Below are 16,453 nucleotides of genomic sequence, written 5' to 3' on the forward strand. Positions count from 1 at the left end.
GGGAGCAGCATGGGATATGAAGTGGTTATAAATGAGGATGTAATGTCTCATTTTCTTTCTCTTGTACGGCGTGATTTGGTGTGGTCTTTCACGGTGTCTGGAAATACTTGATATACCCTCGTTTAGAGAATCATTATAACTCTCGCCCTGCAAGTGTGTTTGAAATTATGACACATAAGATGTCCTATGGTCCTCAGAAAGCTCGCTCTTATTGTTCTCTCTACTCGATAGAGGTAGGGTGCAAATAAATTGCCTCAACCATCATCATAATTTCACGAGTATACTTTTCTTCTTCTTCTTCTTCTTCTTCTTCTTCTTTTCCTTTTTTTTCTCTTTCCTTTTTGCATGCACTCAAGAGTTACCAAACTTACATCAATCAACTGTCGTCCAGAGCTATTTCCTGTCAAGTTAAAAAAAAAAAAAAAAGCATGACGGATCGACAAGACGGTCTTTCTTCCCTCCTGCTCTGACCTCGTCGCTTAGCCTCACGATGCTAACAGAATCTAGGCCTTCCCAGTCTAGAAAAGTGCAAGACGGCTGGAGCGGCCGCTTCCACGCCTCTCTGTGTGGCGTTCTCGAGTGGCTACACGCTACGTGACTGCTGAAGAAATGGGAGAGTCACAGAGACGAATGGATGGATGGATGGAAAGCCGCCTGAGCAGCCATCAAGCCTCGCCCCCGCCTCCGCCGACCACACCAGACCACACCACCATTACGGAGCGGGGCGGCGGGGTTGCACTCTTCCTCTGGCGGGCTGTGGTCCCAAGGCGAATGGGGGGGAGGGGGAAAAGAGAGAGCTGCGCGACCTAGCTTTTTCGGCTCTGTAGTGTGGGCTCGCCTGCATTTTCCGGGTCCTTGGGGAATAATGGTGTGGGGGTCTGTGGTCTGTCTCGCCAAAATCCTCGACTTGCCGGACCGACTCGTTCTGCAGCTAAAATGTGGGCGACCAGTGAGGAAGAAGTGTGCTGTGGAGGAGGAGGGGGAGGGAAGATTTTGTGTAAAAGTATGTGTGTGTGTGTGTGTGTGTGACTGTATGCAGGACGTTATGGTCGCATGATGCGGGGAAGAGAGATGGAGAGAGGGAGAGACAGACAAAAGTAGACATGTACATGCGCTGGAAAGTTCTTGGGGTTTTGCTGTGATCGAGGGGGAACCGAATACAACGCCACAACGTTCCTAGCGAAGTAGAGAGGGTTGCACGCTTGCAGTTGTCCAGGCCCGGGCCCGGGTCACCAGGCTTCTCTATCTTTTCTCTCGGCGCTATGGTTGCATACGCCGATGTTCCCTTCGACCTGCTGAGTGATGAGGAGCCGGTCGTCGCTCATCAGGACAAGCCGAGCCGGGCATCCGTGGACCACCGCCATAGGCGTGTGCTCTTTGTCATAGTAGATTACCCGAGGGCGAGCTGCCCCATCATGATGACGACGATAGAGAGTCGGGGCCTTTCCCGATTCCCTGGCCAGCAATGCAGTCACGGCTGACAGGCCCGCGACGTGGCCCTCCCTTGCAGCGGAAGCCTCCCGTGCTAAGGCATGGAAGCAAGCTTCCAGAAGACCACTGCAACACCCAAATTGGTGTGGTGGGACTGGATGCGACCTGCAGCGAACCTGAAGACGGGTTGGCGGGATCATAGGATCGAGTCTCTCTTGGGAGGTTCGGTCTTCAACTTTGGGGTCCTTGTTCGATGGTAGGCCGCCGAGAGTGGAAGCTGGCTAGATTTGATCGAGTAACTTAATAATAGCTTGAGTAGAAATAGGGAGTCGTCGTGTTCACCACGACGACTTCTTACGTGGAAGCTCGTCGCATCGAGGTTTCAACCCATGCCGTCGTCGTCCCAGAGCGGGCGGCAGACCCAGACAACAGGGCATGCCCTCCTCAGCCACCTGCAGCGACCTGCAGCTAAGGTGTACGACAGCCTCGTGGTAATATGCATGTGTCGTATGATGGCCTCAGGAAGTAGCAAAGAAGAAAAAAGAAAGAATGGATATAGATAAATTACGAACGGTGGGCCTGGCCCTTCCCGCGGGAGGGCAGACCATGTCTGTTGCCAGTGGGGGGGGGGGGAAGGGGGACAGCGGGGGTCGAGGGACTGGACGGATGAATAGGAAGGAAATCGAACGGGATATCGATATTGATATTTGGTGCGTCGCCTGGATTTGGCTGTTTGCTGAGGAGGGGACGGCATCTCGATCTTGTCTGACGCCGTTGGGAGGGGTCTGTAATTTCCACGATCCCGTGTCTCGTTCTCGACAGGTTACCCAGATGGTACGAAATGATGCTGTCCTCCGATGCAGGTGACAGGAGGATATCATTCATCATCGACACCTCTCTCACACGAGATTGGTAACTAGACCGAGATATCTTTGTCTGGCGGTGATGTGATGGAGTAATGGAAGTGTGCACGCAGCTAACTGGGAGAGATTAGCAGAGGACGGGGGCGGGTCCTAGGCGCCGTTTACTGAACCTTGACCCCTGGCCCCCTGGCCCTGGCCCTGGCCTGATCTTCTGACCCCTTCACCCCTCTAGAGCCCGGGCCCCTGGCAAGTTTCCCCCACACGTTATCATACTATATAATACTAGCTAGTACTACGTAGTACTGTGACACTATGTATGGCCTAGAGCTAAGTAAGTACTTACCTGGCTGGACCCTTCTCCAGGGGTCCTTTGTGCCGTCCTCACGGTCTGTACCAGCGTATCGAACTATCACCATAGCGCACTATAGTACCACCATAAGTGCTGTAAGTAGTGGCCGTTTTGGAACGTTGTTGAGCTTCTACTATAGTACATACCGAGTGATTGTAACACTACTAAGAATTTCAGCGGGATAGAATTTCGATAATGTACCAGTAAGGAGTCTGTTGACATTCCATCTTAATTTGTTGATCCCATTGCTTCAAATTTTTTTCATCTTGTTACTTCCGTGTAGTTTCTGCTTATTTCAGTTTCCCATTCCACATCAAGGCCACATCCACTTTTACCTCGGGCCACCAACTGTCCTGCCAGGCCCTGCAAAGTCCAACCGTTGTACCTCTTGATTGACTCCCGCATGCTACGTCTACCTGCTGTAATCTGTTACTTAGCCTTCTAAACTTTCCTCCTTCCCCTCTTCTAGCTTCCTCATTGGGGTTCCTACTTTTGGTGGTGGTTGTAAAGAAAAAGAAAAAAAAAAAAGGAAGGAAAGAAAAAGAGAAGAATGAGAGAGGGAGAGACAGAAAAGGAGCCACATAATCAATCGCCAGGAGGCCAATCCTTTTATCGACCTACCATTTTTTTTTGTTTTTTGTTTCGTTTCCCTGATAGAACCCAGCCAGAACGAAGGAAGTGGTAGCCCATGACACGCGACAGAAAGAAGAGAGAGCCGCTGACGGGGAGAATCAGGGCCCTGGAAGTAGGGAAGCTAACAAGTAACTAGCCAGGCCAACCATTTCAATCTTCCATCTGAGATCTCACGGCTCCTTCGTCACCAAAGCAAAGTCCATGTCAGCGCTTGTAACAGCCTCGGGAAATCCTACGCCGTGCCAAGTGCCAGTGTCCACCCCTTTTCCGGTCCGCTGCGACTTCTTCCAGCCCATCCGCCCACCTTTCCTTTCTTTGCTGCACCCGCTGTGGGCCCCCTTTCGAACCTTTTGATCCCTCTAACTCTCTCTGATTTGCCCCGACCCGACCCGAACTCACCTCGACCTGATTCGACTTGACATTGGATTTTCCTGTCTATCCTGTCCTGTCCTGTCAACTTTCCCCCCGACTTGACCTGGACCTCTGCCTGTCCTGTCGTGTCGTGCCAGCCTCCCTCCCCTCTTCGACAATCCACCATCGTCGACAACACCTCTTCTCTGCGCCTGCCACCCCCCCTGCAGGACTATTGTGTGAGGCCTCGAGAGCCCACACTATACAGCAGCCTTTTTACTATATACATACAGAGAGACAAGAGGACAGGGCCCTCGAGCAGGTTGGGATACGATTTTGGTCTTTTGGTCTGGGTACACTCTGTAAGTCCCCAGCTGTCTTGTCATGCGCAGAGCACTGCCCTTCCCTGCCCTGCCCTGCGATGCAATGCGCTGCAGCGAGCCTTGTGTTGAGCTGCAGCTCTCCACTGCCCAAAAACCCAATGCGCGATAAAATTTGTTGCTGCATGCCTGTTCCCCAGCTGTCGTCTACGCCACAGCACCCAAGTTGGGCCCTCATCTGCCATGCCAGCACTGAGGCCAGTGTTGTCAATTCCAATGCGAATCAGGTGTGCACTATGACCAGAGGTTGAAGATTGTTTGGCTATGACAAGTGGTGATACAGGTGAAGACGATGATGCTGCGACTCGGGCCTTTTGCCATGATAATTTTGTCTTTCTGTTTCCTTGCTTACCTCTTACTTTTTCCTGTCTACGATTCTATCCCCCTCTCCTCCTTCCTGTTCCTTCCCTTTCCTTTTCTCCCCTTCTCTTATTCTCATCACCTTTTCTCTACTTCTGACTTGCGCGGTTGTGCTGACAAATATACTTTGGTCTTTCGCAGTACTTCTGGGTTCCCCAAGCCAAAACGAATTCTCGCTGTCCTCTTACCGGGATACGCCGTTGCTTATACTTCTCGCGGACAATTGTTATAACCTGCCGTTATGTCCTACTACGGCGACTCGCAGTGGCCCGCCGGCACCCAACCCGCCGGCGCTTGGGACCACCAGACACCCCCGACACGATCTGGTTTGCCTCCCAACAACGCCTCCACAGATCCGACCCGGACATATATTGACAAGCCCGACCCAGGCGCGAGCTCCGCTATACCGCGAGAGGAAACTTCTGCCTTCTGGTATCAGTTCGAGGGTACGTCTTGGCCCGGGCCCCGTTGGCCTTTTACCTCACCATCGCTGTCGTCCCTGGTACAACAACATGTTCGCTCTCAGCGTTGATGTTAAGAACCTTGGGGGGGGGGGGGCGAGGGGACAGTCTCCCTCGAGCGGTGGTGGAGACGACAACAGTAGAGACTGGAGCTGACGTTGAGTGTGCAGAGGTGGAACGAGCCATCGAGAACCTGGTCAAGAGCGGCAAGATGTTTGGTGTGCCTGGGGCTAGACGTGAGTTCCAACAACCTTTCCCTCCCGGTCCTGCCAGGTCCCGTCCCAACTTTGGTGAGTATACAACACTTGTCCAAGTGCTGCTGGCTGGGTCTCGTACCACCAGTGCCCCCCCAGCTGACCTCTTGTTCCCTCACGTCTTGTAGACCCTCGCAACTCTGGCGGCCCCCAGCGACCACACTCGGTCGAGTTCGACGGCCGGCCCGGACACCCCTCGTCCAACCTCCAGAATTTCTACGCCTCCCAGCGACACCAGTCTTCGCGCGGCTCCAACGAGGCGGAACAGATGATGCAGCACAAGAGGAGGATGGCAGCTCAGCGGGAGCGGGAGCTGCGCAATTACCACCAGGAGCAGCAATTCAACCGAAGTAGGCCGCCCTCATCTGTATAGCATCTTGAAAATCAGCAGAGCAGCAGCAGCATTCCTGTCGCAATTATGAGAAAGAAAAGACACAAAAGAAAAAGAAAAAGAAACACAAAAAGACCACAAGAGCAACGCGCGTTCCCTTCCTACCCCCCAAAAAGGGAAGAAGGGCCAACAAGCAAAAAGAACAAGAGCCCTTTCTCTCCCTCTGATGTGTGGTTGTTTGTTTGCTGTCCTTCTTTACCCAAATCTCCATCCCATCATCGCCTCAAGTGCGGCCTGTCAAATCTGGAGCCCGATTCTCTCTCCCCTGCGAATAGACATCTCCCTTGCCACCAACAAGTACTGTACTGGATGAACGCAGCGGGCTGACTTGTCGCTTTGAATAGCTGCCTTTGCCGACTTGAACGTCGGGGCCGCCGGCGGACCCGGTACTGGGCCCGGTCCTGCTACTGCCGCTGCCGCCAGTATCAATTCTGCCAATCCCGTCCGGCCTGATCGAAACCTTAGCCCCGGCAACCTGTCTGAGGAAGCCCGCCGTGAGCTGATTGCTCGCCAGCGGAGCGCCCTGTACGGAGAGGGTCCCTTTGCCGACACAGGTGGCTACATCGACGAGACGGGCGCGCCGCGACAGGGTCTGCCCGCCACTCACCATGGCGGTTCCGCCAGCCTGCGAGGCCCCTCGCCCCTGGCCTACGAATACAGCCGCAACGCGCCAGCCCATCCTGATGTCGGCGCCCAGTCTTCTGCCGACCCGGCCTCGGGCGGCGCCCAGCAGCCCTCGCGGACGAGCAGCAATGCCAGCCCGCAGTCTAACCCAGGCCCCAAGGGCCCGCTGGAGCAGACGACTCGCACCAGCAACTCATCGCCCGGCGGCGGATCTCCTCAGAATGCGAAGCCTCCTGCTGGCAAGACTGTGGCGCCTATCGGCACCCGACCCTCTGGGCCCTCTTCGAACCAGGGCCCTGCCAAACAGTCGGCCTCGTCCCCGCTGACTCACGGCTTCAGCGCTCCTGGAGCCAACGAGGCGGCTGGTAACAGCACCTCGACCGGCCCGGTCAACACGTCGTCCACGACCACGTCAGGTGAGGGCTCCACGCCGCTGGGCAACTGGGGCCAGAGGGGCGGTCCCTGGGGTCCCAAGACGCAGACAAGTGTCTGGGGTTAGAAACCCATTGGGCATGCGTGGGCGTCGCCTTCTCGTGTCCGAGAGCTGGCTCAGGAAGGAGGCACAGCGGTACTGCTTGGAGCAGGAGCAGGAGCAAGAGGAGGAGGAGAAGAAGAAGAAGAAGAAGGAGAAAGGGAAGGCGCCCACTGGACGGAGTCTTGAGAAAAAGTATGACGATCTTGTATTGCGCATGCATTGATCTGGAGAATGGTGTGGGATACGACCAGGTGTTATCTGCTTTTGTGCTTCTTGGTGGTCGGCATCTGCGGCACGGCGTCCCAGACACAATACCCGCTGCATGGGCATCGGCGCAAGGCCTTTGATATCTGGCTGTGATTGGGAGGGTTTGTTTCTTAACGGGAAAAGAGAAGGGGAAGGGGTTATATCCTGACGAGTCCTGGGGTTTGGGTTTGGGATTCTTTTTTATCTGTTGTTAAGCTTCTGGAGAGCGCAAAAAGGTGGGAGCAAGGGAGACTCGAGTCGGGCGCCAGGTCATGTCAATGTGGGGAATTCTGTCTTCTCCTGTCTGGTCTGGAGAAACGTTGGGCGGAGTTCAACTTGTCTTTTTATCATTTGTTATTTGGTGGTCTGTTACGGGGGTTTTGTGTTGTTTCTTTGGACCCATGCCTAATATCTTTTTTTTTTTTTGTTTCCTTTTTGTTTTTCCTCTTGTCGGCTGGTGGGCTGTTGGAGTTCTTTTTTCCCCCCTTCTTTCCATCTTGCTTCATTCCTCTTTTAATATCGCTTCCTTTTCCTCTCTCTCTCTCTCTCTCTCCATCTCTCTCACTGTTGGGGCTCGGGTCAGTGGCGTTGAGATGATATGAGTTCGCAATGTTGACGGCGGTATCGGGAAGGGAAGGGTTTTGAGTCGACGGTCAAAAATACCCGGCATGGGGGCGCGTAGGCACTCACTGACTTTGCCTGGACTTCGTTATCGCATCAACTTTCACACATGGAGTATATATATATATATATATACATATATATATATATATACCACCCCGCCCCCTTTTCCTCACACACACACACGGTACACACACACATTCCAAAAAAAAAAAAAAAAAAAAAAAAAGACAAGGGTGACATTCACACGTCCGTTTCGAACATACCGCAGGGCAGGGTTGGTTTGCTCTTCTACTTGAAACGGCCAAAGAACGCAAAAAATCTGGAAAATAAAATATTGATTTTTTCCCTGGGTGTAATAACTGATAATTGTCCACATGAGGGCTCACAACTGTTGAGGTAGGCAGTTCTGAAAGGGAGAGATGGATGGTCCTTTGTCGCAGCAGCAGCGCTTTTCTTTGCATATGCTCACATATATTCTCACCCACGACTTGTCTCGATTCTCAACCAACCAGCGCTTTGAAGCCAGCCTCCAAGTCCATCAAATCATCCGCACTCCTCGCCTTGCCACCCCATACCACAACCCCTCTCTCGTCCACAGCAAAAGCCCCTCCCTGCTGCCACTTATTCCCCATGCCAGGAACACCGTCCCCGCCGTCCTCCCCCGTCAAGTTCGCGGCCGCCCTCCTCCCCACAGAAGCCGCCACCTTGGCGCCCAGCCAGCCCTTTTCCCGCCAGGCCGCCGCCTGGGTGGCCGGGTTGAAGTAGTACCAGACGGTCGAGACGCCGAGCCCCCACGCGGCGTAGATGGCGCGGTCCTCGTCGATGAGCACCTGGACCTTCCAGGGCCCGCCGATGAGGTCGAGCCATTTCTTGGTGGCGGCCGGGGAGGCGTGGGAGATGGCTATGCAGGTGATGTTGCTGTTGGAGAGCTTGTTGGAGAGCTCGCGGAGGGATAGGAAGGTATTTTGGGCGACTTTTTTTTTTTTTTTTTTTTTTTGGTGGCATGAGTTAGTTATGGGAATCGATCACTCTTTTTTTTTCTTCTCTTTCTTTCTTGAATGAAATATTGATGTTTGGAAAAGAGAGGAAGAGAGAGAGAGAGAGAGAGAGAGAGAGAAGAGAGGAAGTATAGTTCCATCTTACAGGCACATCCTACACATCGCAGAAACACAACCACCACCTTCCTCCCCCTCCCAACCACCAGCTTCCCATCTTGATCCGCCGGCGCCACGTCGCCCACCCTGGGAGGTTCCGCAGCGACAGGAACGGGAGGCGGCGCGGGCGAGAGCCAAGGCTGCACCGTCATGGGGAGGCTCTTTGCCGTCATCCACTTGGGCCATGACTTCTGCTCCTCTCCGCCTGCCTCTCCTCCTGCTGCTGCCTCGTCTCCATCTATCGTGTTGCTGCGGGTGCCCCGTTTCGAAGCTCGTCGTGGTGGTGTGGTGTCGGCGGCGGCGGGCGATGTGAAGTTGAGGGCGTCCTTGGGGATGCCCAGTTTCTTCATGGCGATCTTGGTTCCGAGGCTGGAGAACATGGTGAGTTTTTTTTTTGGGGGGGGGGGGGGATGGGGCGGGTATGTAGGTAAGTTGAGGTTGTTCTTTGTGTAGATGGAGAGAATGATTATTATTCACGACGACGACCGGGGGTTGCAATGAATGTTTGGGTATAGATATAGAGATGTAAATATAAACACACAGCAAACACACGAGGATAAAGAAATCGTTAATCAGTATGAAAAAAGGCACAGCCTCGTGTAGAGTATGAGAACAGAAAATCATGCAAGAGGGAATTCGCAGTAGAAAGAAGGAACCAAATGCCACTTCTTCTTCTTCTTCTCTCTTTCTCTCTTTTCCTCCCATTTTCATTACGAATTAGTAGGAGGGGGCGGAGGGGGCAGGGAGCTTTGACATGTATGAAACACCAAAAACCATTCGTTTCCGCCCATTAACGTGAAGGGGTCCAATCCAAGAGCCTTGGGACCCTTGAGACGAGGCGTGTCGCAGCGAGGGTTCCTTCCCCTTCCCCGCCTTTCAAGGCCGGCACTCTCACTTTAACACTTTGAGAGACTCGGAGCTGACCCCTGGATATAGAACACACAGACGTATGTACTATTGGTTGCAGGCTGAAAATTACTATGGCATTCACATAGTAAAACAGACGCACGAGGCTGAGCTCGAGCTGGCACGCACAGAAACACACAGACATCACCCCGGAGAGAGAGAGAGTGTGTGTGTGCGTGTGGGGCTTGGGTCTACCCTGGGCGACAAGGCGAGGCCAGCAATGGATCCTCGGAAACAATTGGCGGGCGTGAAAGGGAGGCCAGGTTCTTTCAGCCTGATTGTTCCTATTTTCTTCTCCTCGATCTTTCTTTTCGGGGAGGGAAGGGGGGAGGGGGCGGCAAAGGTTCTCCGGGCTCGATCTGCGCGATCTATTGAATCGAGCACATCTATCTCATCTTACCCATCGAATTCCAATGTGCCGACAGGTCATCGCCGATGAAGAAGAAAAGAACATGTTCATCCAAACTTGATTTGAAGGAGATGCGATAGGTTCCCTCGGAGCATCACGCCCGAGTTTACTGTCGGGGCCTGCACTGTTTTCGGACAATGGCGCCTGAATGCTTCTGTTCTTGAGACTGCAGGATGACGAGCTTGGTAGAACTGGAGCGGTTTGGTAGTACAACCTCAGCATGCAATTTGAATCTTCATGTGTCTTGATTTTTTTTCTTCTTCCTCCCCCCTTGATTGCTCTTAAAAGAGAGGAAAAGGAAAGGAAGAAAAGAAAAGAAAGCAAATGAGAATAAAACAAGTGGAGCATAAAAGTTCCGACAACTTAGCATCCCATTTTATTGCGGAAGGGTAATGTGACAGATTGAAGACCCCAGATGCTAGTACGATATGGGAAGAACTGATGATGCCTAACAGAGAGAGCAGCGCAATGCAGCACTTGTGACAGGGTCTGAATAAGGAAACCATTTAAAAGACTGTTTGGCAATAATCGATCAAAATGGTAATAGGCGCATGTAAAGGAGGATCGCTTAGGGTGAGATTTCCACCCCTTTCCCCTGCTGAGAGCGCAGACCACGCCGATCCTACAGGACAGGAAAGTTGAGACGAACGGTCCGTCGTGGAGATGGTTTGCGCAGGTCAGACCAGGCCCCGGCGAATAGCAGCGAGAACGCAGGCCAGACACCCTGCCCCTCGAACCTCCACCATCCGAACAGGACACGTGCTGGCCGGCGAACCCCGATTGACGACCATGCCGTGGCGCAACGGGCCATGGGAATCTCGTGGCCTCGTCAATTCAATATACTCGAGGCAGTGGCTGTGGACGACATGGCAAGGACATGGGCCCAGACTACTTCCCAATCATTGGATGACAGGCCCAAGAATGGTCGAGTCCACGATCGATCTCGGGCAGTCATGCGTGCCAGGCGTCATAGGGATTGGTGGAAGTCCGGGGCGCCTGTGTCTAGAGCTGACGTATGCCGCATATAGTGCTTGTATCGCACGGCACGCGGCATGCGGCACTGCAGCATGCAGCAAGCTATCTCGACCAAGTTGATGGTGCCCAGTCCAAATCTGGCTTCTAGATCTTCACAAACCCCACCCTCTCCTTCTTGCAGAGGGTTGGCAGGTGGCAGGACGACCCAGGCCTGGCGGGAACGGTCCCAAGACAGGGCGGCCTGCAGGTCCCGGAACATGCTCCCGCAGGCTGCATCTCGTCGACGGCGCAGCTGCATGCTTCCAGGCTTGAGGCTGAACCGGGCCGTGCTGGAACAATCTGGCGGGCTCTGCTTTCCGACAGAGGATCGTAGTCTGCTTGAAAAAGGTAGACGGATGGGAAGAATCCGGGGCGAAGAAGCTTGTAGAAAGACAGACACAGAGGGTGCAGGAGGGTAGGGGAGAGACGAGAGGAGAGCGTAAAGTCAGCCCCGCCTCGTGCATCAAGGCCCTGCCTGCCTAGCTTGTTGTGGCAGCGTCAGCAGCTCGACGAGTTGGATGACTGCACCTTCAAGAATGGCCGAGACATGCCTCTCGTTCAGGAAATAGGCCCGGGCAGAGTGAAGAGAAGAAAAGTCACAGACGTGACCACAGCCACCATGCAAGGCGATGGGCAGAGACGTCATGCCCGCTCGGTTCCGAGAGGGGAGAGAGGGAAGTATTCGGTGCTGGGCGGGCGAGAGGCTGGAATCAGCCCACATCCCATGTCAATGATATGCCACACAATGCTGGCTGCTGTCTACTGTCTGCTGACACTGCCTAGACGATGGGCTCGAGGACAACCTTCTCCAGGCAGCGCAGGCCGAAAAGACATAACCAGCTTACCAAATCATGCATCATTTGCGTCTCCACGGCCCTGTGCACAGACATTAGCCTTATCCGACCCTCTGGACTGGACACGACACGACATGACAGAATGGGCACGGGAAAGCCCCAGCCATGTGCAGGGAGAAAAGGACAAGAAACAGAAGAGGCTTAGAAATGGCGTTGAGGGTCCTCGCAGGTGGGTCAAGTTCCGGTATGGTACGGTAGCACGGCCCAAGGCGAGCATGCATGCATGCATGCATGCATGCTGCATGTGGGCTGAATGAGCACCTCCAGCCAGCCCATCAAGGTGGTCCTGTGCAAGCCGCAGAGACATTGGCTAGCCGAACACCGTGGTGCAGAGGAGGCAAAGACCACATGCTAACAGCGAGCCAGACAGAAATGTGCAGTGGACAAAGGAGCCGAGATGCCGCCCCAGCCGGAAAAGGAGAATGAAGATGGGTTTCCAAATATGAACGTGCCGCCAACAAGAAAAGATCCTCGAAAGGGCTGTCGTACTTTTGGTGGATACGAGACGGCGGACCCTTCGCACAAGAAGAAAGCCTCCCCTCGAGGTATGGTGGAGGTAGTGCAGAGAGGCGAAGAGCGCTGAGGGCAGTAGCAGAACAGAAAGAGAAGAAGGAAGCTTAAAGGAGGAGGAGGAGGCACGGAAACCAGCCACAGTCCAAGCCCCTTCACTTTTGATTGGCGAAAGGTAAAGGAGAGAGAGCATGCCCATTGCTCTTTTCCCTTTCCACCCCACATCCCTCTCACTTTCCGGGAGGGCAGAGCTGCTACCGACAGCCGGACACACACTTTTCACACCCAGAACATGACCATCTCAGATGGGGCGCCCTGTCAGTGTTTGTGTGTGCATGTGAGTGGGAGTGTGTGATTCTAGCATGTGTACTTCACATACTATAATAGTATCATATAGTACGTGCATATGTACACAACAGCAGTGCTATGGTGGTGGTGGTTTTGAAATACCTTGGCCTGGAGGGGAAGCATGGGGAAGGGGAAATTGGCTAAGAGAGAAAATGTGAAAAAGGGGACCAGGGGACCTGGCGGAGGAGGAAGGGGAGGAGGAGGGGGGCGGCATGTAGAAACACCATGCCAGACTAAGAAGTACCCGACACAGAATTGGGGGCAGGTGTCATTGAGTGTCCATGCAAAGAACTGTAATACTCTCTGGTGGTTTGTTGCCCATTTGTCTTCCCGATCATATCCCCGATTGGTGTGTATGTAGTGTATGTATTTGCATCCTATGTATTTTAAGAAGGGACGGGGAGTCAAATAGTGTGGGTGGAATGATGATTGCATATTATCAGGTCTTTTGCCACGTTCAAGCCGGCCCTCAAAAGTGAACATAATTATTGCGGATACCACAATTATTTTTTTTTAATCCCTCTTCTCTTTTTCTTTTTTGTGACCCGTGGATTCGGACGCGTCCTCAGGGGACTTGGCGACAACCCTCTCTAATTGATTGTCCACAGTGCTAGATGCCAGGTAAGAAGAGGAAATGCAGCACGCTATAGTAGACAGTTTTTGGCACCGCCTCCCCCCAAGGGACCCCCCATAGCCCCCTACCCCTAGTTTCTCCTCTGGGGCCCTGCGGGGCTTCCCGCAAGAAACGGGCTCTCGAATGTTTCTAGGGCCAAGACTACCATCCAACCGTCCTTTAATTCTGCTTCCCGCCCCTTGGCACCGGTATTCTTTGTCAATCTGGACCCAGTCTCTATTTATCAAGTATGTTTAGTTTGATTCCGCCAACCAATCCTCAAGGGAAAGCCGGGTACCGATGACAGTACACCATCACCGTTTCCTTGGCTCTGCTCGATGGTTGTCTGCATCTTTCACATTCCCTTCGATCCCGAGTTCCTTTTCTTGGAGCTGGTACGCACTTTGAGTTCACCGGGCGGGGACGTTGGGGGCGGGGTGGGCGAGACAGAAGAAGAAGAAGAAACGGTCTCCTCTCACTATCATTGCCGAAAGATAAAACAGAAAGGAAAGGAAGAATCGATGAAAGAGACGGGGAAATACACAAGGCCTGAATAGAAAGGGTGACAGTTTCAGAAGGTGACGAGGTAAATTACTACTCAGAAGACTTTGTAGCCGAAGCCATACAGTAGGAAAGCAGATGCTCAGTACTGTATCCTGTCCTAAGCCTCTTTCACCGCTGCGGAACTTCCAGACAGACCATCAGCCTTGCATGTCCTTTTTTTTTTTTTTTTTGCCTCTTTCTCTCTCCACTCTCCATACATGATTTACTGTAGCTTGAGGAGGCGGAATGAACATATTGTCCTTGACAAGAAGGTATAAAGATCGGCGTTGTGCTGTGTGTATGCACTATGGCTGTCTGTCTACCGCCTAGGCCCAGGTTATGGTAGAGTTGACCCCTTGCAAAGCACAGCATCCCAGCCCTTCCACTCCCCGCCTCCAGGGTCTGGGCACTTTAGCGATGTGATTCATGCAGCATGTAAACGCCCTGTACCATTGCACATAGTAAGCCCCCCAGAACGTCATTTCATGCAACCCATCCACTGAACCCACTCACATCACTGGACTATGGTACATACTGCACCCACAAAGTACCTTAGCCCTGCAACTAACCCTGGCCCCCTAATTGATCACTTAGCAGGTGCTTAGTAGGTGCTTAGACCAAGGCCCATGCTGCCGCCACCAGTCCCCCTCGACGATCACCAACTTCTTTCCAGGACTGTTTCACCGTTGCAGCTGACTTGGGACCCAGCAGAACATACCTCAACGACTTGCTCTCTGCTGCTTGCTGCTGCTGCCACTGCCGCCGCACGTCACCACTGCACTTGCACCACACCCACCCACCCACACTCCTTGCAACTTGGACTGCACAATCTGTGGGCAACTTGTTGTACAACCACAGACCACGGTGCTGGACCCACGAACCAAGTGCAGAACTGCATTGTACCTCCATACTTTCTCGGCACAATCAACCCAGTCTTTGTGACCTTTGGGAAGCAGCATACCCAGAGAAGGACCTGCCTCTTATTGTGTGTATGTATTGTAATGTGCGCGCATTGAACCTCTTTGCTCGCCTTCTGTCTCTCCCTCTCTTGTCCCTCTCCTGCCCTCCTGCCCTCTATTCTCTCTCTTGACGTTCGAGGTTCGGCTACCACTTCCACTCGCGCACACTTCACTTGGCCTTTGACATTTCTTCACACTTACCTCAACAGATCCAAGTGCACCATTGGATCATTGTCTCTCTAGACCCCCTCGACTCACCCGTCTCTCTCTCTCGCTCTAGGAACTCTGCATCGTGGAACGCAATCTCTCCTTTACAGTTACGAGTACGGAAACACTAGACCGTCTGCCTGCCTGCCTACCCACCCAATCTCCTCTTCCTTCTCTTCCCCCTTTGCCTCCTCTCCCTCCTCCTCCTCCCTCCTCCCTCCTCTTCTGTCACTGTATGTCCTGCTTGACCTGAAACTTTGTGACTGCCAGTCGGTTATTCATTCTACCTTGTCGGAACGATTCGAATGCTCACATATACTTTGTCGCCACAGATTTGCCCAGTGCTCCTTTATTTCCGACAGACCCAACAACGTACGTTCACCGTCTCTAGACCTATACATGCATGCATACATACATACATACATACACACGCACCTACCGCCCACGTTCACCAACCACCAATAAGCACTGGCTTGCTGTTTGTCCTGCAATCCAGCTGATCGATCCTCTGGGAGTCGAACTTGGTGGTTCAAGATCCAATCCCCGTCATCATTACCGTCACCGTGCCTGCCTCCGTCCTGCCTAGCACTGGTTTTCCGTCAGACCCAGTGTCTCCTCCCGTAACCTTTTCTACGACAGGATCCCTCCCTCGAACTCGATTGCTTACACCATTTGTGGCTGTCAGACAGGCAAGAACGAACCCCCGCCCCCCCCTACTTCCTCCTACTCTCCACCGAACAACCTTTCGAATATACACGCCTCTCGCCAAGATACAGCCAAGCCGACTCCGCGAGCCCGCTTACCTCCTTCCGATACCACGACGATCCTCTATCTCCGATTCTGACTTGCTCGATCCAGCTGATCTGGCTGTTCAAGATCACATTGTCTCATCCTGTGTCGACTCTCTCCTACCGTAAAGTACGAGCCTAAGTCTCTGCTTTGATCGACACGGTCCTGCCTGCTCGGCCAGGCACCCTGCCCGCTCCTCACCGCACCGCCGCGCCCCCAGCTTTACCCACGGCGACCTGTTCTCCTGCCGCTTTCCTCGATCGACCTGTCGATACCCGTCTGCCTCGTTACTCAGCCCTTCCGTTTTGACCCTGTCCTCTGAAGCCCGTCGACCTTGTATTCGCGTTTTGAGGGGGCTGGCCTGCGGTCTGCAGCCTTTGCATCCGAGGTTGCTGTCCTTTTTGCCTTGCGCTCTGCTTTCTTCTCGCTGTTCCTACCGTTGCCGCTGCGCGCTGTCTGTGGTAGCAGGGCCTCTCTACATTCATGGACAGCCGGCCATCCGCCGCTGAAACAGACCACGCATACCAGCCCGTCGCCTCCTGGAGTCGCGCCGGTCTGAGCCCACACCCAGACGGGCCCTCGACACCGCGGACCCCCGGTGCCGCCACGCCTACCGCCGCCGTCTTCGCCGATTCGCTGCCCACCAGCCCATACCCTCCGACCCTGGATCTGCTGGCCCCGTTGCTGTTCTCCCAGCACCAGGCC

General features: G+C 53.6%; 5 protein-coding genes across 5 annotated transcripts; 2 read left to right on the top strand and 3 right to left on the bottom strand.

The window, feature by feature from the left end:
• Nucleotides 1–638: 638 nt before the first annotated feature.
• On the top strand, nt 639–827 carry M406DRAFT_61871 (uncharacterized protein; the record flags this gene model as incomplete). The annotated part of the gene is made up of 1 exon (XM_040924749.1): nt 639–827. One exon carries the CDS (start codon nt 639–641, stop codon nt 825–827), a length of 189 nt encoding a protein of 62 aa, XP_040776129.1.
• Nucleotides 828–4,259: 3,432 nt separating this feature from the next.
• On the top strand, nt 4,260–6,596 carry M406DRAFT_346908 (uncharacterized protein; the record flags this gene model as incomplete). The annotated part of the gene is made up of 7 exons (XM_040922229.1): nt 4,260–4,693; nt 4,757–4,813; nt 4,999–5,064; nt 5,211–5,432; nt 5,772–5,775; nt 5,897–6,403; nt 6,437–6,596. The coding sequence occupies exons 1-7, from the start codon at nt 4,609–4,611 to the stop codon at nt 6,594–6,596; spliced, it is 1,101 nt and encodes a 366-aa protein (XP_040776130.1). The 5' UTR covers nt 4,260–4,608.
• Nucleotides 6,597–6,974: 378 nt separating this feature from the next.
• On the bottom strand, nt 6,975–7,643 carry M406DRAFT_102281 (uncharacterized protein). Its single transcript, XM_040915001.1, has one exon. The coding sequence runs from the start codon at nt 7,486–7,488 to the stop codon at nt 7,321–7,323; it is 168 nt and encodes a 55-aa protein (XP_040776131.1). The 5' UTR covers nt 7,489–7,643; the 3' UTR covers nt 6,975–7,320.
• Nucleotides 7,644–7,942: 299 nt separating this feature from the next.
• Nucleotides 7,943–8,976, bottom strand: M406DRAFT_260138 (uncharacterized protein; the record flags this gene model as incomplete). The annotated part of the gene is made up of 2 exons (XM_040917344.1): nt 7,943–8,415; nt 8,586–8,976. The coding sequence occupies 2 exons, from the start codon at nt 8,974–8,976 to the stop codon at nt 7,943–7,945; spliced, it is 864 nt and encodes a 287-aa protein (XP_040776132.1).
• Nucleotides 8,977–10,133: 1,157 nt separating this feature from the next.
• M406DRAFT_102279 (uncharacterized protein) lies at nt 10,134–10,847 on the bottom strand. Its single transcript, XM_040915000.1, has one exon. It carries the CDS (start codon nt 10,415–10,417, stop codon nt 10,193–10,195), a length of 225 nt encoding a protein of 74 aa, XP_040776133.1. The 5' UTR covers nt 10,418–10,847; the 3' UTR covers nt 10,134–10,192.
• Nucleotides 10,848–16,453: the final 5,606 nt, after the last annotated feature.

The sequence above is a fragment of the Cryphonectria parasitica genome (assembly GCF_011745365.1).
Source record: "Cryphonectria parasitica EP155 unplaced genomic scaffold M406scaffold_5, whole genome shotgun sequence".
Classification (NCBI taxonomy): domain Eukaryota; kingdom Fungi; phylum Ascomycota; class Sordariomycetes; order Diaporthales; family Cryphonectriaceae; genus Cryphonectria; species Cryphonectria parasitica.